The sequence below is a fragment of the Dama dama genome, chromosome 9, assembly GCF_033118175.1.
Source record: "Dama dama isolate Ldn47 chromosome 9, ASM3311817v1, whole genome shotgun sequence".
NCBI lineage: Eukaryota > Metazoa > Chordata > Mammalia > Artiodactyla > Cervidae > Dama > Dama dama.
Genome location: NC_083689.1, coordinates 45,861,135 through 45,888,185, shown reverse-complemented (window position 1 = coordinate 45,888,185; position 27,051 = coordinate 45,861,135). Strand labels below are relative to the sequence as shown.

The 27,051-nt window shown below is 56.8% G+C and overlaps 2 protein-coding genes across 2 annotated transcripts in view; both read left to right on the top strand.

Annotated features, from left to right (window-relative positions):
• The window catches only part of SHC2 (SHC adaptor protein 2), a 28,244-nt gene extending 12,727 nt beyond the window's left edge, over positions 1–15,517 (top strand). The window contains exons 3-13 of the mRNA XM_061149383.1: positions 1,136–1,196; positions 1,351–1,470; positions 3,446–3,499; positions 3,633–3,684; positions 3,768–3,894; positions 5,125–5,287; positions 5,871–5,928; positions 8,652–8,795; positions 10,328–10,638; positions 13,402–13,535; positions 14,771–15,517. Coding sequence (XP_061005366.1) covers positions 1,136–1,196; positions 1,351–1,470; positions 3,446–3,499; positions 3,633–3,684; positions 3,768–3,894; positions 5,125–5,287; positions 5,871–5,928; positions 8,652–8,795; positions 10,328–10,638; positions 13,402–13,530 — 1,219 coding nt within the window. The 3' untranslated portion in view covers positions 13,531–13,535; positions 14,771–15,517. The remainder of the gene's footprint in view (positions 1–1,135; positions 1,197–1,350; positions 1,471–3,445; positions 3,500–3,632; positions 3,685–3,767; positions 3,895–5,124; positions 5,288–5,870; positions 5,929–8,651; positions 8,796–10,327; positions 10,639–13,401; positions 13,536–14,770) is intronic.
• A 4,392-nt stretch (positions 15,518–19,909) lies between these two features.
• On the top strand, positions 19,910–21,421 carry C2CD4C (C2 calcium dependent domain containing 4C). Its single transcript, XM_061149382.1, has one exon. It carries the CDS (start codon positions 19,910–19,912, stop codon positions 21,170–21,172), a length of 1,263 nt encoding a protein of 420 aa, XP_061005365.1. The 3' UTR covers positions 21,173–21,421.
• Positions 21,422–27,051: the final 5,630 nt, after the last annotated feature.

The window sequence follows — 27,051 nt, the reverse complement described above, 5'->3', positions numbered from 1 at the left end:
TAGTGCCACTAGTGTCATTGCTTTACCACTGGTGCCACCCTGGAAACCCTGTGCAACCATGACCATGGTCTAATTCCAGAACATTCCATCACCCCGAAAGGAAACCCTGCCCCTATGAGCAGCCATTCCCAACCCCCTCCTCCAACCCCTGACAACCAGGAACCCACTCTCTCTGTGCGTGGATTTGCCTGTTCTGGATCTTTCCCATCGATGGTATCACACATTGTGTGTCCTTCTGTGTCTGCTTCTCTTACTGAGCATCTTGTTCTCAGGATCCATCCACGTGGTAGGGAGTGTTGGGGCTTCTCTCCTTTTCAGGGCCGCATGATGCTCCCATGTGTAGGAAGGACCATGGGTTGTTTATCCATCTTCAACTGATGGGCGTTTGGGTGGTTTCTACCTTTTGGGCTGTTGTGAGTTGTGCTCTGTGGCCACATATGCAGGTTTTGTGTGCACCTGTGTTTTTAGTTCTCCTGAGTGTGCACCTGGGGATGGGATTGCCTTACCCATTTTGAGGAGCTACTGCTCCATTTGACCTTCCCACCTGTCAGGCTGAGGGCTTGGTTTCCCCTCGCAGCACCGATGTTGTTAAGAACTTGTTGTGTGTCCGCCCGACCTTCAGGATTCTGTAAAAGTTCCAGTCCCTCCCCAGGGATGAGCCATTTCACAAAGTCTCTCCCATTCGGTTTGGGAGGTCAGTTTCGGCCCCTGTCTTGGGGGGCCCAGAGCAGAGGGCATCCTTTCATGCCTCAGGTGGGAATCTTGGCCAGCCTGTGGTCACACAGAACTTGGGGACCAGGCTCAAGGTTTGTGCCAGCATCCCCAAATCTGATCCCAGTGCCTTCAAGTGGGCTGTGGCTCAGGGGTCCGCTGGTCTCTGAGAAAGAAAGGGCAGGAGGGGGAGAGCTGAGGGCAAGGGCACCTGCCGGGCACATGGGGTGGGGGTCTGGGAGCCTGGGAGTCCCCTTCTAGGCCACCAGTTGCACCAGCATCCCTCTGTCTTTTGAGCCCCTCCCCACTCAGGATGCACCGCACCCCTTCCTCAGCCCATTGCCTTCTCTGAGTTTACCCTTCTATGAACTCCTGCCCCCTCTCCTCCAAGCTCTCTAAGCCCCCTCCCCCTCCGCCCACACAGGGAAGCCATCAACCGGCTCCATGAGGCGGTGCCTGGCGTCCGGGGCTCCTGGAAGAAGAAGGTGGGTGAGGGGCCTGTAGTCCCCGGGTGGAAACAGGGGGGAGACGCCTGGCCGTCCCAGGACCTGCCCCAGCTGGAGTTCCACTATGGTCCCACCTTCTTGAAACCCATGCTGCCCCCTTCAACCCCCGTGCCGTCTGCGCCCCCCCCGCCAGGCCCCCAACAAGGCCCTGGCCTCAATCTTGGGCAAGAGCAACCTGCGCTTCGCGGGCATGAGCATTGCGGTCAGCATCTCCATAGACGGCCTCAACCTCTCGGTGCCGGCCACGCGCCAGGTGAGCGCCGCCCGCCCCGCCCTCGGCCTTCTCTAGCCCCGCCCTCGGCCTCCTCCAGCCCCGCCCCTGGCCTCCTCTAGCCCTGCCCTCGGCCTCCTCTAGCCCCGCCCTCGGCCTCCTCTAGCCCCGCCCTCGGCCTCCTCCAGCTCCGCCCTTAGCTTCCTCCAGCCCCGCCCTCAGGCCCAGCCAGCCCCAAGTAGGGCCTGGCTGAAGGTCTGTGGATTCACCCAGGTGAAGCCCGGAGGGAAGGTGGGCGCGGCCCACTCGACTCGCAAGTGCGGGTAAACTGCTCACCTGGACACGTGCTGAGGCCCTGCCCTGGGCCAGGGGCCGCTGCCCTCACGTCGCCCCACAGTTGTCACACCGGGGCGACGAGTGGGCGGGGCCAGGGGCGCTGCTCCTCACTCCACAGCTCCTAGGACGGCCTCCCAAAGAAGGTCTCTGTCCCCATTGTCTGCATTGCTGAGGAGGCGAGACCGAGGCTTGGAATCTTCTGGTGGAAACAAACAACCAAAATAAAATTGCAGAAAGGAGGGAATAACTATGAATTCTGAGGAGGATTGTGAGGCCAGGCATAGGTTGTGAGCACTGTGACCTAGCAGGGGCATCACGGAGGGCTTCTTGGAGGTGGTGATGCTGGCGCTGAGTGGGGAGGTGAGAGGACATTGAGCAGAGGTCACCTGATAAGATAGAGCTGGAGAGGTTAGCGAGGATCTTGGTGAGGAACTGGGATTTTTCCAGACAGCACTGCTATCCTCATCAGAAGTTTGGGGCTGTGATTTGTGGTCTGGTGTGAGCGTGGGAAGCATGGAGGAGGTGAGCTGAAGCCAGGGCCCCAGGGAGGGGGCTCAGACTGCCCCTGGGGAGGAAGCTGTGGGGCGGGGAGCTGCCAGCACGTTCACCTCCCTGTCCACCTCTGCAGGGACTCTATCTGGAACACACTGGGCTAACTCTGAGCAGGATGCCAGTGAGGGCCTCCCTGGGCAGGGGTCGGTTAGGGGGAGCCCTGAGTATCCCCGAGGGGTGACAGGCTGAGTGAACCATGGGGGACCCTGAGAGAGCCCTGCTTGGGTGTCTCTGGTGCTTACTGGGTCTTGGAGGAATATGACCTCTTAGGGCAGCAGTGGGTGGTGGCGAATAGATGCTATTGAGCATGCAAGTGAGCACATCGACACAAACATGCAATTAAGCATATAGGCACACTCATGCAAATGAGCACACCGATTAGCAGATGTTGCAAATGAAGTTGCAGATAAGCAAATGGATGTAAGTGAGCCCACAGGTGAGGCTGCCTGGGTTGACAGTGCAGAGTCAGGAGCCTCCTGCTTTTGTCTCCTCAGTACCTCCACTGTGGCATGGGGCACGTGTCTGAATGTGAGAGTGGTGAGTGTCTGGGTGTGCATGTGCTGTGCCTGGGTGTCTGTGTGGGAGGGTGTGAGGGCCAACGTGTGATGCATCAAGGTGTGAAGGTGGGCTGGAGTGTGTGTGAGTGTGTGAGTGGTGGTGTCTCTGAACAGCTAGAGTGGGGAATTTGTGAGTGTGTGAGTGGTGGTGTCTCTGAACAGCTGGAGTGGGGAATTTGTGTGTGTGTGTCTGTAAACGAAGGTGTGTGTGTGTGTGTGTGTATGCGCGTGCAGGGTGTGGTTTGTGTGAGGCTTTTAGCCCATGTACCTTTGTGTATATCTGTATTGGATGTCTGTGCCCATGTGTGCACATGTCCACCAGTTGGGGCAGGTTTGTCTTCCTGTGTATTTGGGCGTGTGACTGTAGGTCTCGGCATCCTGCCCTGGCTTCAGGGCTCCCCATCCAGCGGGGCTTTTGGTCATCCTGGCATTCTGTCGAGGGGACATCTCCACTTCCACACCCTTGTCCTTCTGGTCCCCACTGTGGCCTTGGTCTAGTGACTGGACCAAGCCCCTTTCTCCTCCCCCAACTGAAATGGCAGCCCCATGATTGGCGGTCTCTCTCTGGCCAGATCATCGCCAATCACCACATGCAGTCCATCTCCTTTGCATCCGGTGGTGACACGGTAAGACCCCAGATGGCTGGGGGTGGACTTCCAGCCCCTCTGTCCCCAAAAGCCCCGAGATGCCCTGCCTGTGCCCATCAGTCCCACCCCCCATGTTGCTGGGACTCCTGTGTCCGCTGCCCTCTCTCCCCAGGATATGGCGGATTATGTGGCCTACGTGGCCAAGGACCCCATCAACCAGAGAGGTGAGGCCAGTGGGGGCGGGTGGGGCCGTGGGCTGGATCCGCAGCCAGTCGAGACCCCGCTGATGCTGCCTGACGACCCCTAGCCTGTCACATCCTGGAGTGCTGCGAGGGCCTTGCCCAGAGCGTCATCAGCACCGTGGGCCAAGCCTTTGAGCTGCGCTTCAAACAGTACCTGCACAGCCCCCCCAGGGTCGTCGTCCCCCCGGAAAGGTACTGGCCTGACCCTTTATCCCCATTCCCCAGTACCCCTGCTGGCCCTGCCCCTCCCCTTCCCTGGGGTTGGATCCTTGCCCCCTCCCTGCTCTGTGCCCCCCACCTCCATGGCCCACTGCTCAACCATGAGGATCCTAGGATAACAACATCTCCAGTCCTAGCAGAGGTGAGGACTCAGGGAGTCGATCGGCAGGCAGTGACCATCATGCTGTCATCCTTAGTCTGCATGGGGGCGGCCAACACTTCTGCAAAGGGCCAGACTGCCTGCCTGCCTCTGCCGTGGTAGCGGGAAGGCAGCCAAGAAGGACGTGTGAGCAGTCGGTGGGCCGCCTGCCAGCCAATCTTTATTTATGGACACAAACATCTGAATTCCATCTGACTTTCACGTGTCAGATGCAGTTCTTCTGATGTTCTCTTAACCATCTGACAGTTCTGTGGCTTAACAGGATAGAAGCCATCCTGAGCTCCTGGCTGGCAAATTCAGGCAGTGGCCTGTGATAGGCTATTTAAATATCTGAACAGATGGGAACTGGTTAGAGTAGTGAGTGAATGAATGGATGTGTTAACAGAGTCCCATATGCACAGATGAGAACCAGCAGTGTACAGCTGAGCTTGCCCCTTGGCCTTCACACGGGATCATGCGCCCCTAGTACATGAATGAGTGCTGGTTTTTACCTGGGGCCACCTCAACGCCTTCCCCTCCCCTGGCTGCAGAGCCCTCCTCTGGGAGCCCCCCTGAGACCTGCTGTCCGCCCCTGACTGAGGGGCAGGCTGTGGTTTCCCCCATTTTGCTCTTAGGAGCCAACTTGCCTGGATAAGCATCTGTAGCACACATTTCGAAGGCAACATCCATGGCCAGCGAGTGAGGGCATTTTAAACGCTGATGGTGTTGCCACCAAGGCTTCTGGGTTCAGGGTGCAAGCCTGGTGTCATGCCCTGGCCGTGGGGTGGGGCTGAGGTGGCTGGGATGGGTGGAGGCCCCTCTCAGTTTAGCCAAACTGTTGAGACGTGTGTCGAGCCCCTGTTGGTGGACAGAAAGGGATGCCCACTTCCTCCATCAGCAACGGCCCCTGACACCACTGCCCACCCAGCAGATACAGGAGGGGTCAGGGTCCCTGGGCCAGGCTTGTCCCCCGTGGTGCACAACTCAGTCTGGGGACCTCGGCGCCATCTGTCCCCCCACAACTTGTGCTGGGGCCCATGCTCCCGCTGGCTATGTGTCTGCAGGCTGACCGGGATGGAGGACTCGGCCTGGGGGGACGAAGAGGAGGCGGAGCACAACTACTACAACAGCCTCCCGGGGAAGGAGCCGCCCCCGGGCGGGCTGGTGGACTCCAGGCTCGCCCTCACGCAACCCTGTGCCCTGGGGGTCCTCGGCACCCTTGGTCAGGTCAGCCTCAGCATACCTCTGGGGAGGGGGGCCCAAGGGCCGAGTCCTGGGGCTCAACCCCTAGCTCTTCCTTCTGCTCCCCGCCTCCATGATCCTAGAGGAGGGTCTCTCCTGCCCCCTGCTCTTCCCTCCCTAAACTGTCCAGGCCTGCTGAGCCCTCTCTGGAAATAGCAGACAGGGTTCCCATCTCAGACACTGATACGATGACCACAGCCGTGAATCAGGGCTTCTGAGGAGGGTGACCAGAATGTCCATGGGGGACTGACTGTCCCTGTCGGGAGGATGTCCCCGAGGGCAGAACTTGTGCTGGGCCAGGACGGGTCAATAGGAGTTGCCCCGGAGAGCAGTCCAGGGAAGGGCCTCCAGGGGTAAGGAACAGCATGTGCTGGGGGCAGGCCTTCCAAGTGGGGCTGGGGGATGCGGCTACAGCAGAGGCAGGTGGAGGCTTATGGGTAGATTGAGGCCCAGGAGGGAGGGATGGGTACAGAGCTGAGCTTGGAATCTGACTTACAGGAGGGTTGGGGTGGGCGATTGGGGGTCTGGGCCTGCACACTGCAGGAGGACCCCTTGCTCTCTTTTTCAGGGAGCCTCTCCTGCTCGAAGAGATGCCTGTGGCCTGCAGTGGGACATGGGCCCCTCAGGTACCGTCCAGCACACTCTGCTCCGGTGTGCCTGAGTCCCTACCATCCCTCACATTGCTTCCCCTCTTTGGGTCACTCCAGTCTGGCTGGTGAGATCGTGTCACTCCCTGGGCTCTTAGAGATTTGACAGCATCTGCTTTTTGTCTGTGTGACCAGTTTCCTTGCATGTTGGACAGAGACACTGCAGTTAGTGGTTCAAAGCACCAGCATATGAAAAGGCATCCACCGAAAAGTCAGTCCCCTGCCCCCATTTGCTTTATCCACCTCCCTGATCAGGTAACCACTGGTAGTAGTTTCCCTGGTTTTTCTAGAATTTTCATGCACGTTCAGGTCAGTTCAGACATACGTCGCTTTCTCAGTTTTTGACAGTAGTGTGCTCTCCATCCCTTCACCTGGCTTTCCCAGGTAAAAGCCCATCTTGAACTCACCCCTGCCCCAGTGCTAGGCAGCCGCCCCCCTCCTTTTTCACCACAGTGTAGTCCCCACCACGTGAAGGGCCCCCCTCGCCCACAGACATTTGGGCACTTTCTAGGGCTCTGCCAGGACTGCAGTGGCCCCCAGTTGTCCACCACTCAGCTGTGTTCAGGGTCTCAGTAGAATCTGTGCCCAGGATAGCAGCCGCTGGTCCATGTGATGGAAATCACAGAGCTGCCCACCAGGTACCATGAGGTTTTAACAAAATGGTTGAGTTTTCAGCCCGTGAGCATTTTATCGTGTTATACAACATTTAAAAAGACAGAGGAGGCTAAAATCCCCTTAGCCCCCAGCTCTGAGGTCTTGAGCTTACCCTCTGGCACCTGTGTGTCTCCTTTCAGCCCTTATGTGAATGGAACCCCCCCCCCCTCCCGCCTGCAAAGAAATGAGGACAGGCTGTGAGTACCCATAGTCTCTCAGGGGCTCTGGCTGCTTCAGTGGGATCTTCTGATGAATGGCCACATGCCAGTCCCCTGTCCCTGCAGTTGCTTGTCCACGTGGCCCCCTCTTGATCGGCGGCAGATGCCTCCTTGGCCCCCCTCATGTGTCCCTCCCACAGATGCTGAGCTGTAGACAGCATGCACACCTTCGTCACAGTAGGGGAAGCTGCCAGATGGCTCCCTGATGTGGTTGGGCAGTTTGTTTGCCCACCAGCCCTGCCGTGGCTTACAGCCGTGTTTCCTTACAGCCGTGCTGACATCTGTGTTGGGCTTTTTTTTTTTTAAAAAAGATTTTCCCAAACAATCTGGGCATTTCACTGATGAGCATCAGAACCCTACTGCTCCCAGCACCTGTGGTTAAAGAACACATGTGGCATTGGGTGCCAAGTAGATGCCCAGTCATCATCTGGCCCTGGTCAGCTATTTCTCTGGGACATGGGCTACTCACACCTGACTCCCTAAGCTCATTAACATTTCCTACCCCCTGAGCTTTTGCACATGAAGTTATTGTTTCATATCACAGTTTTCCCAAGTCTCTGACCAAGAACTCCTACCAATACATCAGTGCCCCAACTCCAATGCCCAGGGATTTTCGCTCTCTGGACCCCTGCAACTGAGATTTCTTCTTTCCCATCCCACCATGACTGTACAAAGCTGGGAGAATCTGCACCTTCTCTGTGCAGACTGGGAAGGCTGGGCCAAGGCCCCTTTGCCCTCATCAACCACCCAGGGCTGTAATGATGTTAGCAATTTTATTGAATCATAACTTCTGCCAGGCGTTTTGGTCTTCACCCCTACTTGTGAAGAAGCTACTCCTGTTCTCCCCATTTAGCAGAGGAGGAGACTGAAGCACTGAGAGGTTACTCACCTGTCATGCCCACAGAGGGTGGAGCTGTGTGTGAGCTCAGTTGCCTATGAGGGTTAAGGATGTAACTGGTACAAGGCAGAGATTGTAGCTTCAGGCCCTTGGGTTGGATTTGGCCACAGTGTACTAAAAGATCATCATTTCCCTGCCAAGGATTAAAAATGGAGATGTTTAGAAATGGATGGATAGATCTAGGGAAAAATACACAAATATCCTTAGAACCTAGGAAAAGATGCTCAACCTTGCTCAAAATAAGATAAATGGAAATTAAAGTCCCCCTGGATGCGATTTTTCACCTATCAGGTCAGCACAAGTCCAACAGTCTGATAACACACGGTGGGTGAGGCCTTGAAGCTGGGCAGAGGCCAACTGCGGAGGACCCAGTAGAATCCCCATAGGGCACTGAGGGACCCCGGAAGAGACTCACCCAATGATACCAGTTTCACGAAATTGCAGCTTTTGAACCATTTAAATGCTTCACACATTCAAAACAAAATTAGAAAGAACAGAAAGGAAACTCTAAAATAGAACACAAGCAAATGAATGACCTGACTGTGCCTCACTTGATAACATAATTACAGGGAGAGCAGAGTCTTATTGTTGTTACTTTTTAAATGTGGAGATTTAACATAAACATTGGGGTTTCTGCCTTCTCTGGAAACTGGGAAGCTCTGGTCCCTGGGCCACCTTCCTGCCTGGTAGACTAGGGGCCTGGGTGTATGTGTATGTGTATGTAGGGGGCTCCCGTAGACCTCCGCGCCTCTCACAGCCCCAAAGCTGGGCTCTCATGGGGTTTTTCACTCTTGACCTTGCTGCGCTAAAGGGTGGGCTTCCTGGAGGGACACAGACGTGGGCGGGGCGCCCCTCTTGGACCCCTCCCTAGGGCTTCCCCGCGTGACCCTGCGCTCATCTGAACTCACGCCCCTCTGACTTCCCAATCCCAGCCCAGCCCGGGGATGGCTACGTGCAAGCGGACGCCCGAGGCCCCCGAGACTACGAGGACCATCTGTACGTCAACACGCAGGGTCTGGACGGCCCTGAGCCCCTGCGGCCCGAGGATAGCCCCAAGAAGGATCTGTTCGACATGCGTAAGTGGGGACAGGCAGGCCTGTGGGGTGGGGCCATGCCTGAGCAACCTGTGGCTTGGTGGGGGATGGGCTGTGTGCTATGCTTCCCTTGGGACTCCCTCCTCCGTGGGACCCTACGGCTTTCCTGAGGGTAACCCAGATTCCTCTCCATGGGGGTCCCCAGTTTGACAGGAGGGGCTAGTTCGGATCCTGGAAGAATGTGATGGGGATGCAGTGGCTCTTCTCTATGGGACTCAGTCTGCAGGGTGGAAGTGCCTAGCTCCCTGTTTCTGGGTCTCTCCAGTCTGATGAGTGAGTTTAAGCTCCCTCTTCATGTGATCCATGATCTGAGAGAGGAGGCTCAAGCCCCTTCTGGCTTGTTGCCAGAAATCCTGGCCTGAGAAGGGAGGCCTGATCGACATCTAGAAGATGGTGGAGCCCCTCCCCCAGCCTCAGGGAGGGCTCCATCGGATGGAGGAGGTTTGTGTCCAGAACACTCTCCTTCTTTCCCACAATATCAAACGCCATCCTTTTTCACGAGCACTTTGGATGTGTTGGCTCCGTGCTGGCCCAGGCAGGGTCATCTCCCACTCCCAGCACACCTCCCCAGGTGAGGTCTTTGAGGAACTCCCAAGCCAGCCGGAAATCCCTTCTTTCACAAAGTTTGCAAAGCCCCGCTCCCCCACTGCCTGATGACATGCTAGGCAGTGACATGAACCCCTGCTGTGGCCCCACTGGCTCCTCAGAGAAGTCTCAGATGGGAAAGGAGGTGCCCTAGGTGTGAGCTCCTGCGGCAGGCCATCCACTTGGACTCCCAGCCAGGTGGTCCAGCAACCGTAGTGCGAAAAGGGATGCTTGTTGCCAGGCTCCCATTAGAAGTCCTGGGGCTGCCACAGATTTGCCCTCCTTGAGTCACGGTCTCACCTCCCCCAGCCAATCACTAGGCCAGGAGTGTGAGAGGCATATGCTGATTGGTCAGGACTGGTCACATGTCTTAGGAGCTGGAGGCTGGGTCAATCTCTCTCAGATCACTCGAGAAGTCAGGGAGGAGGGATTCCCAAGGGACCAGAAGCGAAGAAAGGTGGGTTGGAAAGCAAGCGAAGACTCACCAGGGCAGGGATCAGGGCTGTCACTGCACACTCCAGGGTGTCTGAGCTATGTGGTACCGTCTCAGGGAGGGCCACACTGGTGCCTGCTGGGAGCCATAGGGAACTTGTGCAAACCATCAGGAGCTTTTCCATTAGAGTTTGGAAAAGAAAGGGACGCCTGTTGCCCACCAAAGAGGTGGCTTGTGTAGTGGAGGTCCTGGCCAGTGCAGTCAGAACGAGATGATGAAACGAGAGGCATAATAAACATTGGGAAGGAAGCCAGTGTAACAAGACAAGAAAAAAGAAATAGGTGTGTACATTGGGAAAAAAAAAGAAATGCTCATTTTTTGCGTATGCTTAAAAAATTGAAGAGAATATATTGAGTTACTAATAGGACCAGTAAGGGGTGAAGGAGCAGGTCCCCGCAGCCCAGGCCCCTCACGCCCACACCGTCCCCGCCCGCAGGACCCTTCGAGGATGCCCTGAGGCTGCATGAGTGCTCTATGGCGGCCGGCTCGGTGGCAGCCCCCCTTCCTGTGGAGGATCAGTGGCCCAGTCCCCCGACCCGCCGGGCCCCCATCGCCCCCACGGAGGAGCAGCTGCGTCAGGAGCCCTGGTACCATGGCCAGATGAGCCGTCGGGCGGCGGAGAAACTGCTTCGGGCAGATGGGGACTTCCTTGTGCGGGACAGCGTCACCAACCCCGGGCAGTACGTCCTCACCGGCATGCACGCGGGGCAGCCCAAGCACCTGCTGCTGGTGGACCCTGAGGGCGTGGTAAGGTGGGCGCGGGGGGCGGGGCGGGTGCGGGTGCTGAGGATGCGGGGGAGAGAGTGCAGAGATAGACCCGCAGGGGGCAGGTGTGGGGCAGGGCTGGAGGCTGCGTGTGGTGGGGGTGGGGAGGGGACTTGCGGGGGCGTCGGGTCAACGGGAAGGGCCCAGGCCTCTCTCCTCTGTCTGAGATCCGGGGCGGCCACATTCTAAGCACCCTTTAGGTTTAATAAAGCATTTTTCAGATTACAGAGCCCTTTATGTTTACAGATCCTATTTCCCTTTACCATGTACTTCAGAATTACAAAGTATTTTCCAGTTTTAGAGGACTTTTAGCTTTCACAAAGGATTTCCCAGTCTATAAAGCATTTGGAGGGGTTAGAGAACCTTTTCCAATCTCAAGGCCTTTCAGGACTTACAAAGTACCGTATTTCATCAACTGTAAGATGTACTTCCCCCCCCACATTCTGTCATCCCTAATGCATCTTACAAATAGTGATGCCTTTGAGTGATAAATACAAGGCTGACTCACTGGAAAAGATCCTGATGCTGGGAAAGATTGAGGACAATAGGAGAAGGGGATGATAGAGGATGAGATGGTTGGATGGCATCACCGACTCAATGGACATAAGTTTGAGGAAGCTTTGGGAGATAGTGAAGGACAGGGAACCCTGGAGTGCTGCAGTTCATGGGGTCACAAACAGTCCGAGACTACTTAGAGACTGAACAACAACAACAGTTTATGTCATCTAGCTGAATCCTCTGCACCACCCTAGGGGCTGTGTGTGCGTGCCCTGAAAAGGGCACACTCCAGTGGCTACTATGCAGCCTGGCCCAGGTGGGACCATGGCTCCAGGCCCTTGTTCTGTCAGTTCCCTTCTCCATCTCCTCCCTCGTACCTAATCACACTGCTCACTGCTCTGTCCCGTCTGAAGTGGTGTTAGCCTCCCAGGGGGGGTCTGTGTTGCATCCGGGTCTGCTGAAATTTTCTCAGCATTTTCTTAGCATTCTAAGATGCAGGCGGTGTTTAGATTTGGTGGTTCTGAGTTTTGGATCTGTGTCCACAAGATTCCTGGGATGTGTTTGTTTCCTAGGGCTGCTCTCCCAGTGACCACCCCCAGCTGGGCAGCTTCAAACCACAGAGATTTGTTTTGTCCCAGTTTTGGAGGCGGGACTTCTGACATCCAGGTGCTGGCTGGGCTGGTTCCTTCTGTGGCTCTGAGGGAGGATCTGGTTCAGGCCCCCCCACCAGCTTCTCCTCGTTGTTGGAAATTCTTGTTCTCTGGCTTGTGGACCCATCACCCCAGTGCCTTCAGCTTCTCAGGGCTTCTCTTGGCTTCTCTCTGTGTCTCTGTGTTGTCTCAGTCCTTCTTTTCTTTTTTTCATTTATTTTTATTAGTTGGAGGCTAATTACTTTACAGTATTGTAGTGGCTTTTGCCATACATTGACATGAATCAGCCATGGATTTACATGTGTTCCCCATCCTGAACCCCCCTCCCACCTCCCTCCCCATCCCATCCCTCTGGGTCATCCCAGTGCACCAGCCCTGAGTACTTCCTTCTTTTCTTATAAGGACACAGGTCACTGGATTTGAGGTCACCTGAGTAATTCAAGGTGAACTCATCCTTTTTTACTCTTTTTCTAAAATTAATTTTTAACTGAAGTATAGTGGATTTACAATGTTCTGTTAATTTCTGTTGACCAGAAAAGTGTCTCAGTTATACACATATATACATTTTTTTTCTTTTTTTTTTAAGGAATTTCTTTTCTTTCTTTTTCACTGCACAGGGTCTTCATTGTAGGCGTGCAGGCTTTCTCTCTCTAGTTGTGGAGAGTAGGCTTCTCATTGCGTGGCTTCTCTTGTTGTGGAGCATGGGCTCTAGGGTGTCTGGGCTTCAGTAGTTGTGGGACACAGCCTTAGATGTTCTGTGGCATATGGAATCTTAGTTCCTGGACCAGGGATTGAACCCATGTCTCCTGCATATTGGCAGGCAGGTTCTTAGCTAGGGAAGTTTCCATATATACATTTAAAAAAATATTCTTTTCCATTATGGTTTATCCTAGGACATTGAGTACAGTTGCCTGTGCTCTATTTACAGTAGAACCTTGTTTATCCACCCTGTATATGATAGTTTGCATCTGCTAATGCCAGACTCCCAATCTGTCCCTCCCCCAACCTCATCCCCCTTGGCAACCACAGTCTGTTCTCCACATCTGTAACTCTGTTTCTGCTTTGTAAATAAGTTCATTTGTGTCATATTTTAGATTTCACATATAAATGATATTATGTGGTATTTGTCTCACTCCACTTGGTGTGATGATCTCTGGGTCCATCCATGTTTCCACAATTGGCACTACTTCATTCTTTATCATGATTGAATAGTATTCCATTTGTATATATGTACCACATTTTCTTTATCCTTCAACATGCACTCATCTTAATCATATCTGTACAGAGGCTTTTTCCAAATAAGGGCCCTTTCACAGGTTTCAGGGGTTAAGATGTGGACATATCTTTTTTTTGTGAGGGGCACCATTCAATCCACTATAGGAAGCCACGGCCCCTGGGTGCTGGAGCTTTGGAGCCTGTGTCCACATGTAGTTCTGTGCCTGAAGTCTTTGACCCAGTGGTTTTCAGACTTGTGCATGAGCTACAGGAGGCATTGTGAAAACTCAGTGCCCTGTCATCAGGTCTAGGGTGGCCCAAGAGTTTGCCTCTCTGACCAGCTCTTCCAGTGGTGCTGATGCTGTGGCCTCTGGCCCCATAGGTACGGACGAAGGACGTGCTCTTTGAGAGCATCAGCCACCTGATCGACTATCACCTGCAGAACGGGCAGCCCATCGTAGCTGCTGAGAGCGAGCTGCACTTGCGAGGCGTTGTCAAGCGGGAGCCCTGAGCCAGGTGCGTCTGGCCCCAATGTGCCAGATTTTTCGCATCTTAAAAATTGACACGGGTGCACATGCTGCACACTTCACCCGTTTACAGGGCACAACTCAGTGGGTCTCCTCACACAACTGTGCCCTCTTCCCCATCTAATTCCAGAACACTCCATCACCCCCAAAGGAAACCCTGTCCCCATCAGCACTCACTCCCTGACTTGTTATGGTAACTCTGTGTTTAACTGGTGGTAAAAATCCCTCAGAGAGGCAGTGTTTGGCCACTTGGGAGGTGGGCCCAGGAGGGCTGGGTCCAGCAGGGCTGGCATTTGAGGTAAGGCAGGTGGGTGAGAAGGTCCACCTGGCTCATCAGTTCTGGAGCCTCAGACATCTTGAGTGGGGGAGGGACAGACAGGTCCCATGGTTCTAGGGCATCTGGTGGGGGGTCTTGGGTGAGATGCGGGCCTGTCTAGGCTGGGAAGAGGCAGCTGAACTGGGGTGCAGAGGGGTCGAGGTACCAGGGCAGTCTGTGGGAGGAGGCAGAGGCAGGCTCTGGAGCAGAGGAAGGGGGCAGGAAGCTGGGAGCTGGGGGCTCAGCTCATGGAGGGAAACAGGCCGTGGAATTTCCCCAAAGGCTGAGAGGCCTTCTGGGCCAGGTTGGGCTGCTCTCCCGTCCCCATGACAACAGTCTCTTCCTGCCTCCTCCCCCAGTCAGCGCTGGCCTGCTCCCTGCCCCCAGCCAGGCCCGGCTGTAGGCAGAGGCAGGGTTCCCAGCCTGGGGAAGGGCTCCAGGGATGGAGGTGGTCCTGTGGATCATCTGAAATGATGTGCAGTGCCATGGACTGTGTATGTGCACATGCCAGGGTCTGACCTGTCCTTCTACACTCTGAGTTGTTTGTGACCCGAGAAATAATACCAATGGCAGTAATAATCGCTGCCAGTGCAGAAGTTGCTATGTTCTGGCCCCATGCTCAAACCCTCCCCACATCTGTACTGACTCCCATGCAACTCCAAAACAGGCACTGTTAATTAACAATCTTCTCATTTTGTGGAAGAAGCAGCGGCACAGAGAGGTTGAGGGACTACCCTAGGTTACAGGACAAGACCATGGAGGAGCCGGGACTTGAACCCTGGCCCTCCACCTGAGACTTGTCACTGGGTCACTTTGCTGCCTTGTAACTGAGGTCTATGACACCTGAACCCAGGTCTCCTGTTGCTGTCTCTGCTGACCCTTGACCTCTGCTTCACTTTCTTCCATAGGTGATGGTTCTCAGCCTGTGGCTTCTGTCCCTGCTACCCAGATGCTCCTGTTGTGGCCTTAGGGGCCCCTCAGCCTTTCTCTGGACCCTGGTCAGGCCGGAACCGCCGCTGTCTCTCCTTCTCCACTTGGGTCTCTGGAGTCTTCCTTCTCTAGCTGGTCCTGGGGCTGGGATGGGTCAACCTGGCCAGGACACGGGGTGCATGACCCCTCTCTCTCACCCCCGCCTGCCGCCACCTTCACCTGGAGTGAAGATGTACGTACCAAAGACAGAACCTTTTCTCGCCTTTAAAGAAAATATATTGAAAAGCAGCCATCCGCCTTGGAGCCTGGCCCAGGTCCCCGATGAGGCCAGGGGGCACCATTTTCCTTCCTAGAGGGTCATCAGCTCGACTCCTGGGGAATGAAGGCCCCCAGCTCCCTGGCATACAGACGGGCTCCCGTCCCTGCCGGGCTCAGATCTTCCACCTGAAAAATCGGCACATAGTTGTCTTTTGGGGGTAGAATTGAAGCGCTGTGGGTCCTCAGGCTGGGGTAGATGAGGGTGTTGAAGTGGGTGGCAGCCTTGGGCTGATGGGGTCATCTGGCAACTCCATGACCACTGACCCGGGAGGGGGTTCCTGTGAGGCCCCTCCCTCCCAGCTGTCAGCCTGGACTGGACGCTTGGAATCTGTTTGTAATTAAACCTGGGAATGACCGTGTGGCACATGAGCCCTCTTGTGATCTACGAGGCCTCTCGGGGTGGGGACCCTCTCTGGGTAGATGTCATCATGGGGCGGAGGTCCTCTAGAGGCAGGGGTCCTCTTAGGGCTGGGGTCTTCTCGGGGTGGGGGTCTTCTCTGTGTGGGTGTCATCTCAGAGCAGGGGTCCTCTCGGGGTGGGGCCCCTTTTGGGGTCAGGGTGTCCTCGGGGTGGGAACCCTCTCCGGGTGGGTGTCATCTCATGGTGGGGTTCCTCTAGAGGTGGGGGTCTGGGGTCCAGGGAAGCCAGGGCAGCACCAGATTTGGCCCCCAAGGGCTGGGGAGGAGAGAGCCAGGCCCTGGTGTGCCCCTGCTGTGGGGAGAGAGTGGGGGGCAGAGTCCCCTGACATTTCCCAGACCCTCAATTTTATCCCAAGAGAAAGCACACACCAGCTTCTCTGTTAAATATCCACCCTTCCCTTTGGAAACACCTGAATTTATCTCCCAAATGCTACAAACCTCCAGACTCAAGATACTCCAGATATCTGGCAAAACACTGCTTGTTTTCTCCAAATTGTTCCTGACTTGTCCTGAAGGATGGCCTGGCTTTTCAGCCTCCCAATGTTTCTCATCCTCATTTCTTGAGAAGCACCGGGTTCTCACTCTAGCCCCTTTATTGACCTGAAAGCACCTACTTCTACCACACACCCAGCTTCCTGTGCTCACTCCGACTCTCTGCTCCTGACCTTTCCTCACATGATGTCTCCTTCCCAGGGAGACCCCCCTCTCTCCCCAGGACCCTCCTCACAACCCTCCCACAAACATGGAACCTTCCCTCCCAAGGGGGTACCAGTCTCACCGCTGGTTGGTGTCACATCTCTGCCCAAGTTCTGGTGCTGGGGAGGGGCTATGCTTTCTCTGCTGTCAGCAGGCCCTACTCCAGGCCTGGGGGGATCTGGTAAGGGTGTGGGGAAGTAAAAGTCACTCTGATCTGCCTGTAAGTAGGGTGGAAGCGATCATAAGGCAGAGCAAGGGAGGGGACTCTGATGCCCTGTCTCTTACTTCAGAGATCTGGAGACAGAGCTACCAGTCTATTCATCCATCCATCTACTCACCCATCCATCCATTCACCCTCCCGTTCATCCATCCATCCATCATTCACTCTTCCATTCATCCATCCATCCTCCATTCATTCACTCTTCCATTCATTCACCCATCCATCATCCATCTATCCATCCATCAATCCACTCACCTACCTCCATGTCCATCCATCTACTCATTCATCCATCTATCCGTCTGTTCACCCACCCACTTTTCCATCCATCGTTTATCAGTCTGTCCACCTAACCATCACATCCATCCCTCTAACTGCCCATTCATCATTCATTCCACTCATTGGTCCATGATCCACACCCCCATCCTCATATCCTTTAATCTTCCTTCATGATCTCCTCTTATTGACCAAGACCCCTGGTGGATAATGGAGGTGCAACATCACCAAGACAGACCCACTCTTGTGGAGTTTGCCAAAACCCATTCATCAGCAGGTCACCACTAAGTGTATGATGACAGCTGTGGGAAGAAATGCACCTCAGAACTTGGGGGTCCCTTTGTGGTGTTGGTCTGGAGGATGAGCAGGGAGGCCCTGAGTGAGGAGGAGAGAGATCTGGCCTGAAGGGATGGCGTGTGCAAAGGCCCAAGGTGTGTAGCATGCAGCTTATTTGAGGGACAGAAGGATGGCCAGAGGTTCGAAGGGAGGTCAGACGGCAGTGGAGTTGGGGACACAGCTGGGCGCAGCCTGGTGCCAGGGAGAGCTGCCTGGGGCCTTTTAAGCACAGAGGTGGTTAAGAGTCCCAAGTAGGAGTTGTGCTGTGGGGACAAGATGGGGCGAAGAGGCAGCTGTGAGAAGGCTCTGGGTGGTGGGTGGGGGGCTACTGAATAAACTCACTGCTTCCTCCCCGACCCAGCTGGGAGGACAGACCCCACCCCAGCGTGGCAAGGGCATGTGGAGAGTGAAACCACAGTGCCAGGTCAGCCTGTCAGCAGGACACCTGAGCCGGTCAGCTTGCTGTCCTGGGCCCTGTGCTGGCGCGGACAGTGGAGGAAGGTGCCTCACTGTGCTCGGCATTGCTCTTCCTACTGTAGTGCTCACTCATCCTGGGGGCCTGCAGGAGTAAGACCACCACCACTTTCCTCCTGGGCTCCAGGCCCAGCAGGGGCAATGTACATTAACGGAATAACTTCTTGGAGTAACTGAGCTCCTCATGAGAGCGGAAGCTGGGGTTCAGTGAGCTCTGTCTGGCTGCAATGTGGGGTAGGCAGGGCAGGCTTCCTGGAGGCGGCAGTGAGGTGATGCATTCATTGGTACCTGCCTCCTTTGTCAGCTTATGTGGCCACACCAGTGCTTCCCCTAGAACAAATGGTAGTGGGCTGGATGTTTGCTAGGTGAGCAAAGTTGAGAAAAGCTTCTTGAGGGAGCCTCATTCCCCCCATCTGGACAATGGGACTCTGAGCCCCACCTCACTCCAAGGTCAGATGGAAGAGCTGGAGGAGCTCCATCCAACTCCAGCTCACCCTACCCCTGTCCCCCTCGTGCTGTTAACCAGTGGCCACTCCAGACCAACCTCCATCCAGCTCCAGTAATGATGATTGGGACATGTCTGGAACATGGGTGGCTCCTGGGATATCGTAATTTAATAAGGTCCAGGCATTCCCTGCTGTGTGTTGGTCCTGCCAATAGGTTATCTTGCTGGACTGGGGGCTGGTCCGTTGACCTTGTATTGCAGAGGGGAAACTGAGGCTGGGAGGGAGGAAGCCGTGAGCAAGCAGGGGGGCTGGGGCTGGCAGATCACAGGGTGGCATGTGGGATGCCCGCGGTTTCAGAGCTGCTATGCCTGAGTCTCCTGGTCTTGCCCTTGACAGTTTCCCCACCTGCGAACTGCATGGGGGACTATCCTCTCATCCCAAATTACATTTTTCCTGTTACATTTTGTCACAGGAACCATCAAACCTACAGTTACTATTTACCTGTGTATTTCTGTACTGGTGTCCTCCTGTCCTCCTCCTTCCCCCTGGGACACATCACAAAGTTGACAGCTGCATCCAAGCCACAGCACTGTCCCCAGCGTCCAGTAGGTGCTCAATAAACCTCTCTCCAGGAAATAAAGGAGCAGCACCCTGGCCGGCTCCTTGGGTGGCTGCACTGAGAGGACGGAGCGTCAGAGGCTAGTTCCGTATTTCTAGAAGGAACCCTCACCTTCCTCACCTGCAAACTGGACACAGTCATGGACATATCTACTGGTGCTTGTGACAGTGAGTTGGGGCAAGAATGTTAAGAGCCTGGCACTGAGAAAGTGCCCAATAATAAATTCAACTGCAGTTATTATTACTGCTATTCTTTTACTCGTCATCGTAAGTCTAGAAAGATACTCACCAGAGAAAAGGCCCGCAGACAACCTGCGGCAGGAGCCTGGGGTTTCCAGGGGCGCCAGCCAAGCGACCACCTGCCTCTCTCCCCGCTCAGTCCCCGGAGTCGCGGCGAGGCTCCCCGGTGTGGACGCCGCGGGGGGCGGGGGGCGCTGCGCAGACGGAGCAGACGGTCCCCCGGCGGGCGAGGCGGGGGCGGAAGGCGGCCGTACTAGGAGGAATACGGCGGCGCGGCGGCCGGCTGGGCGGTTTCCCGCCGGTGAATGAGTCCGACTGCGCTGCCGCCGCCGCCCGACCGAGGCTGCGCTCGCGTCCCCGCGCCCCCAGCCCTCGGGCCGAAACCCCGGCGTGTCCGCGGGTCAGCCAGCTTCGGCCCCCGCCCCCGGGCAGGTGAGTTCGGGTCTCGCCACGCTCCGCGGGGGCTGCTAGGACCCTCTACCCGCACCCCAACCCCCGCCGCCGGCCAAGTCCCGCGGGGCGGGGGATAGGGTGTTGAGGAGGAGAGGGGTCGGCTCGCCGCGCCTTCATCCCCCAGACTCACCTCCTCTCCCTTCCCCCATCCCGGATGCCCGGACCCTCAACCCGGGAGAAGCCACAGGTGGGTGGGAGCTTGAGGGGGGGCGGAGCTGGGACACACAGGGGTCCGCCGGGCGCCCAGGGGTGTCTTCCCTGTGCATTGAGAGCGGACCCCTTTAGAAAGCGCTTTGAGATCCTCAATACAGGGGTCGGGGCAAGAGTGGAGCGGCTGTCCCCTGGGGGCTTTCCTGGAGTCAGCGTCGCCCCCACCTCCCAGGCCCGGCTTCGGTGCTTGGAAGTTAAGCGCGATTCCTCCGGGGAGGGTAGACGCGGGGCGAGCCCACCCCGCCCCCGTGCTGGGCCGCAGCGCCTCGTCACCCCCCTGGCCCCCACAGGGCTCCCCAGGCAGGTGCCGCGAGCCGTGCTTCCAGCCCCCGCGTGCAGAGGGGCCTGCCGCTCCCGACCCCCGCTTCTCTTCCCAGGCTTCGCAGACCCCTCTTGGCTCCTGCCTGCGCCCCAATGAAGAAAACCAACATGTGGTTCTTGGAGAGGTTTCGGGGATCGGGGGAGAATGGAGCTGCGGGGAGCGAGGGCGGGGACAAGGCCGCCAAGGGTCCCCTGTACAGCAACGTGCTCACGCCGGACAAAATCCCGGACTTCTTCATACCCCCCAAGCTGCCCGCCGGCCCCTCCGAGCCCGAAGCGCAGGCCGAGCTGGGGCCCTCGACCTCGGAGCAGAACCTGGCCTCCGCCGCGCCCCGCCGCGCTCCCCGGAGCCCCCGGCTGCCCGCCAAGCTGGCCGCCGAAAGCAAGAGCCTACTGAAGGCGGCCACCCGGCACGTGATCCAGATCGAGAGCGCGGAGGACTGGCCGGCCGAGGAGACTGCCACCAACGCTGACCCCCAGGCCCAGGGGGCCATGTCGCTGCCCTCGGTGCCCAAGGCCCAGACGTCCTACGGCTTTGCCACGCTGGCGGAGAGCCCCCACACGCGGCGCAAAGAGTCCCTGTTCCACAGCGAGCACGGGGCTCTGGCCCAGGTGGGCTCCCCCGGCACCCGGCGCCGTCGGGGGGGTGTCAAGGCCAACGGGGGGGATAGGGCGCCCAGGGAGTCCGGCGGCGCCCTCATGAGCCCAGGCCGCTGCGTCAGCGGCGGGGAGAGCGACACGGGGTCCTCGGCCGAGTCCTCACCCTTCGGCTCTCCCCTGCTCTCGCGCTCCGTGTCGCTGCTCAAAGGCTTCGCCCAGGACAGCCAGGCCAAGGTGAGCCAGCTCAAGCACTCTGTGGGCCGCCATGGCTCCCTGTCGGCCGACGACAGCACGCCGGACACCAGCCCCGGGGCCCGGCGCCGCCTGCCCCGCAGGGCCACCCCGGAGCCCGGCCCGGAGTCTGGCCCGACATCCCGCGCGGAGCACGCCGTGCGCATGGGCCCGCGGGGCAGCGTGCGCCTGCTGGCCGAGTACGAGGCGGCCCAGGCCCGCCTGCGCGTGCGCCTGCTGGCGGCCGAGGGCCTATACGACCGGCTGTGCGACGCCCGCAGCATCAACTGCTGTGTGGGCCTGTGCCTCGTGCCGGGCAAGCTGCAGAAGCAGCGCAGCACCATCGTCAAGAACAGCCGCCACCCAGTGTTCAACGAGGACTTCTTCTTCGACGGCCTGGGTCCGGCCAGCGTGCGGAAGCTGGCGCTCAGGATCAAGGTGGTGAACAAGGGCAGCAGCCTCAAGCGGGACACGCTGCTCGGGGAAAAGGAGCTGCCCCTGACCTCCTTGCTGCCCTTCTTGTGAAGGCCCCCCTCCTCCCTCGGGCCGCGGAGACCCCGCCCCCTCCTGGGTCCTGCGGTAGAGGCCATGGCCACGCCCCCTCCCGGGTCCGGCAGGGGGGCCCCGCCCCCTCCCGGACCCTGTAAGTGAGCCCTGATAATGCGGCCCCTTTTGGGGGTGTCCCGGGTCATGCTCTTTTCCAGGGGTTACTTTTAATATAGGAGAAGAGAGAGGGCTGCTGGGGAAAAGAAAGGGCCAGCTTGCGGGGCTGAGTCCCTCTATACCTCAAGTTTCATGCCTCCACCGCCGCTGCTCACTGCTTCTGGAGTTCTGGAACCTGGGCCGGGAGGCAGCAGAAGCCGACCACAGACCCAGAGGCTGCGGGTCCTGAGGACCAGCCAGGTCTTCTCTGTCCTCCTGCCCCAGGCCTGACGGACGCCCCCTAGAGAGGGGTGGGTGCCAGGCCCAGTGCAGGGGCCCCCGCACATGGGGCTGTGGGAGGACCCCCTCCTGCGTCAGGCGGTCTCTGGGCAGCCCTCAGTCCTCCCAGGCTCGGAGGCGAGAGCTGGTCAGAGGGAGGAGGGTGCCACCCCGTCTGAGAGCCACTTCCCGGCAAAGACAGGCAGGAAGTCCCAGAAGAAGAGAACGAGAATGATGGCTCTGCCCCTCCAATGGGACAGCCTTCCATCACCTTCTCTTCTTCGGCCCTGCGGCCCTGCTGGGCGTCCAGAGCCTTCAACCTCTGGAAGGCTAGCTCAGATCTGCCCAGGGAGCAGCACCAGCTGGTGGCCCCTGCTGCTCCCTGTCGTCGACCCCTCCTGAGCATGGGCCTCAGCAGCTGGACCCAGGAAGTGCTCTTCAGGGACACACGGCTTCCGCTTTTACTCCACAGGTGTACATAGGTTCTGGCTAGGGTGGGTGGGACAAGGGGCGGCCGGGGGGACCCTGCTTGTGGCTTTTCATGCTGCTATCACAGCTGCATGGGCTTAACTGTCCTGTCAGTATGTGTGTCCTCAACTGATTTTTGTGGAAGTTTCCGTCTCAGCCAAACAGAAACGACACAGTCTGAAGCAGGGCCTCCTGGGCTGCCTGCTGGGCGAGGATGGACCAGGCTCATCTGTGGGGATCCTGGGGTCCCGCCCCCAGCTCTGGGTTTCCAAATGACCCTGGGGGAGGGGTGAAGGAGCCGGGGCTGGAGGGGAAGCACACATTCCCTTCTGCACACCTGGTGAGACATACCCATGCCCTTAAGCCTGAGACTGAAGGCCCCTGGCGCTGGGGTCCCTAGCCGCGCACCCTCTGGCCTCTGTCCTCCGCCTGCCTCTCAGGCTTTCTGGTCCTGGGGATCACCCAGGCCAGGCCTGTGGACAGAAAGCCCCGCATGGACTTAGATGCTCAGACTTGCCTCCCCCTTCTCTGACCCCAACTGCTCCCACCCCCTGCTTTATCCCTGGGGACCCTCATTTTCTAGGCCCCCGCACTGTTTGATATCTCTGTGTTTGAAGTTGACTGTGGGTACATCTTGAAGACATCCTCCCCCAAGTGTTTGTTTATAAATGCTGGTTTTAGTGCAATAAAGGTGTTTTGGGGATGCGGGGGTGGAACTCTGCTGGCTTTACTGTTTAATAACAAGAGAGGAATTTTGCCTTGAATTCCAGTGAGGGTGGCGGGAACCTTCAAGATCCGTGAAGGCCTCCCTGCCCTTTCAGACCCAACGGGGCTCTCCTTGTGGGGGCGGCACAGAAGCAGGACTGCAGCAGGGCAATGTCCCCAGGGACCCTCATGCCCTGTTATAAGGACACCTGCATGCAGGCAGCGCTCTCACCCCCTGAGGCCGTGAATGTCCCCCTGACAGGTGCAGAGACCAGCTGTCTGGTCGCCCACCCGAGACAGCCTGGCCACACCTTCAGCCTAGACTTGAACCCGCACCCTCCCTGCAACCACAGGCAAGAGAGATGCCAGGGCCGTCCCTTCTGTGCTCTGTCCACTTGGCGACAGAGGGCAGCCGGGGAGACTGGCTCCAAGCCGTTCACGTCTGTGCCTTCCCACATCTTGTTCTCTCTGCCTGGAATGCCTCCTACCCCCATGCCCCCACCCCCCACTCACCTGCTTTCAGACTCTAGTTGACATGGCACCTCCTCCAGGAAGCCTTCCTGACTCTGCTATGTGTTCCCCTTCCCATCTCAGCTCACAGGCCATTTGAGGTCCTGTCTGTCCCCAGCTCCAGGGCCTGCAGATTTATCTCCCTGAAAGGCCATCTCCAGTCCGAGGGAACCTACTTGACAGCATGTGGAAAGCTGTGGCCTGACCTGGTCTCTGGACTCCTGTAAGGTTGCTGGGGAACCAGGGAGCTAACAGCGAAAGCCTGAGTGTCCCAGCCCTTCCCCCTGCTCCCCTTGAAGAACCGCCAGCTTTTCCCACTTGGGTTGACCTCGCCTTCCCCCATCCTCTTGGGAAGTGGTGTCCTTGACTTGGGAGACTCAGCAGTGCTTGAGGACCCACCAGTGCTTGCCCTGGGAGGCAGGCAATGCTTGAGGACCAGAGCAGGTCTGCAGCCCAGGACTGCTCAGCCTTCAGGAGTGTTGGAGCTGTGGCTGGCATGGGTTGGATTTGCTCCATTTGAAAGACAGGGAAACTGAGGCCCAGGGCTTGGAAGCAGGCCAGCTGTGCCTTCATTGATTCATTTGGCAGGGCTGGGTGCTTCCTGCGCAGCGACTGCTCTGGGGGTGAGGGGTGGGCAGCTGTGCCCAAGCAAGGACCACGTCGGGTTTTTATGATGGGGTGCCAGGGCTCAAGGAACCAGGGCAGAGTCCTTTCATCATGCTGGGGACAGAGTTGGGAAGGACGGGGCGTCTGAGCCACAGACCAGAGGATGCATAGTGTTAGTGAGGCTGCTCCAGAATGGGGCCCCAGCCCAGCTCTGGGGTGGCCCTGTGCTGCTCTGTGTCCTTGTCACTCCTTCCTCTTCAGAGCCTGTACCGGCATCCAGCCTGGCCCCCCTGCTCTGGTCGTGGCACCCAGTTAGGACTGGGTGGCCCTACCAGGCAGAGTGGGCTACAGGGAAAACAGACGCCTTGGAGCCTCCAATCCCTCGGCCAAGAGGGATATGTTGGCTGCCTGTTGTATACTGCCAACAATGCAAACCTTGCAAAAGCCCTGCCAGGATGCCTCCCTCCCCATCACAGGGGGAGAAATCAGAACAGGGTAGGAGGATGGGGACATGACAGACCCCAGGACTGAGTTGTGTCTCCCCCCACACTGCTCCCTGGCGTAGATCTCCAGTACAGGCTGCTGCCTCCTGCCCTGATCCCCGGCTCTTTCCTCTCACCTTATCTTGGTGGGGCCCAGACCCTCAGGGCCTCACTGTCACCAGGAGTCTTTGTGCAGGCTGGGGTCCTGAGCACCCCCACCTGCTGACAGCCCGCCAGATGAGCTGCACTCACCAGGCCTTGTCGGGTTCCAGGATGTGTTGCCAGGGCAACCGGGCACCGTCTTGTCTCTTCCCCACCAGTCACTTCATGGGTGGGCAGCTGGTGTGTGAGTGTGTGTGTCATGTATGAGTCCATGCACATAGCTATGGGCCCCCTGGGCACATGTGTAACTGTGTGCTGTTGCCTCTGTGCATACTGTGTGAATGTTAGTGTAGCCATGTGCACATGAGAGCCGTGTGTGCACACGTGTCACCACGTGGGCATAAACATGTGAGTGCGTATGTGTTAGCATGCATGTACTTGCACATCTGTGTGTACTGCGTGTGTTTGTTTCCATGTGTGCACCCTGTGCATGTGTGTAACTCTGTGAGTACAAGTGTTGTTGTGTAACATGTGTGGCTGTGCACATGTGTGTGTGTTCATGAGTCTGCACTGTGGCCACTGTGCCTCAGGCTGCCCCTAAAGATAACACAAGATTCAAGAGGACCCCCTCCTTCCCACCTCTCTTCATGCTGGCTCCCCACTGGAAATGCCCTCTGCCACGTTCCTTCCATCTTCCTTGAGGTCCTGAACCACTGCCTCTTCCCCAGGGCAGCCTCCACCACAATAAGGTCATTGTCATTCAGTCACTCAGTCGTCTCTGACTCTGAGACCTCATGGCCTGCAGCACAGCCGGATTCCCTGTCCTTCACCATCTCCCGGAGCTTGCTCAAACTCATGTCCATTGAGTCAGTGATGCCATCCAGCCATCTCATTCTGTGTCATCTCCTTCTCCTCCTGCCTTCAATCTTTCTCAGCATCAGGGTCTTTTCTAATGAGTCGTCTCTTTGCATCAGGTGGCTAAAGTATTGGAGCTTCAGCATCATTCCTTCCAGTGAATATTCAGGGTTGACATCCTTTAGGATTGACTGGTTTGATTTCTTTGAAGTCCAAGGGACTCTCAAGAGTTTTCTCAACACCACAGTTCAAAAGCATCAATTCTTCGGCATTTAGCCTTCTTTATGGTCCAACTCTCACATCCATACATGACTACTGGAAAAACCATAGCTTAGATTAGATGGACTAATCAAAGTAGGATTGCCTACTTTGTAGGCAAAGTAATGTTTCTGCTTTTTAATATGCTGTCTAGGTTTGTTACAGTTTTTCTTCCAAGGAGCAAGCATCTTTTAATTTCATGGATGCAGTCACCATCTGCAGTGATTTTGGAGCCCAAGAAAATAAAGTCTGTCACTGTTTCCATTGTTTCCCCATCTACTTACCATGAAATGATGGGACCAGTGATAAGATGCCATTATCTGAGTTTTAAGCCAGCTTTTTCACTCTCCTCTTTTACCTTCATCAAAAGGCTCATTAGTTCCTCTTCACTTTCTGCCATAAGGGTGGTGTCATCTGCATATCTGAGGTTATTGATACTTTTCCCGGCAATCTTGATTCCAGCTTGTGCTTCATCCAGCCCTGCATTTCCCATGAGGTACTCTGCATATAATTTAAGCAGGGTGACAACATACAGCCTTGAGGTACTCCTTTCCCAATTTTGAACCAGGCCTTCCTCTGAGTCAGATCCCCCCTTTAGTATTCCTTGTTAGTGTCATACACAACTTTGTGACATCGATTTGATCAGAATGGTCTGTTGTTTGCACCTGGAGCATCCCAGTGCTCAGTTCAGTTCAGTTCAGGTCAGTCGCTCAGTCGTGTCTGACTCTTTGTGACCCCATGGACCTCAGCACACCCGGCTTCCCTGTCCATCATCAGCTCAGACCAGGATGCAAATGAAGGCGGCGTCAACACTCTCTCCTTCCATCCTGGAAAGTCCAACACTTTCCTACTCTCAGGAGGGTGGTGGGCATCAAGGCCACCACCCGCACCAGGCGCCTGATCTGGTGCAGATCACAGAACCTTGCCTCTTTCTCAGAATGGAGCAAAGGAGGAGGAATCAAGTGCCTGGCGACATGGTGGGCACCTGGATCCAGCTATGCCTGAAGTCCATCACTGCACACCGTTTCAGTTCAGAGGGCCAATAACGTCCCTTCTTTGCTTAAGCCACTTTTCTTTGTCATTTTCAGCCAAAGAATGCTGATACAGTCTCCAGCCCCAGGAAGGAGGCTCCCTGAGACCTGGGGTGCCCCAGTCTGATGTAGGAAAGAGAAGCAGAGAAGGAAGGCATCATGGGAAGGCCTGGGATTTGTACCTCCCAAGGAGCTAGAGAAGGCGGCCCTGGAGGGAGGGGTGAGCTTCCATCAGAGCATTTGTCAAGGAAGGCTTTGCAGAAGGAGCAGAATCTGAACCAGGGAAAGAGCACTGGGGGAGCAGAGGCATTCCGTGGGTGGGGGTGGGGAAGGGGCTCCGGAATCCAGCACCTGATGGTCGCCATCCCACCACACCACAGCCCGGCGGCACTGCCCATCTCGTCTGCCCCTTGCCTTCACCTGCTGTTCCTGCTCTGAATAACCTTTCATGGTCCCCCACACCTTG

Excerpts from the sequence above, each read along its gene's own strand:
- C2CD4C (XM_061149382.1), top strand. The coding sequence starts at position 19,910 with ATGAAGAAAACCAACATGTGGTTCTTGGAGAGGTTTCGGGGATCGGGG.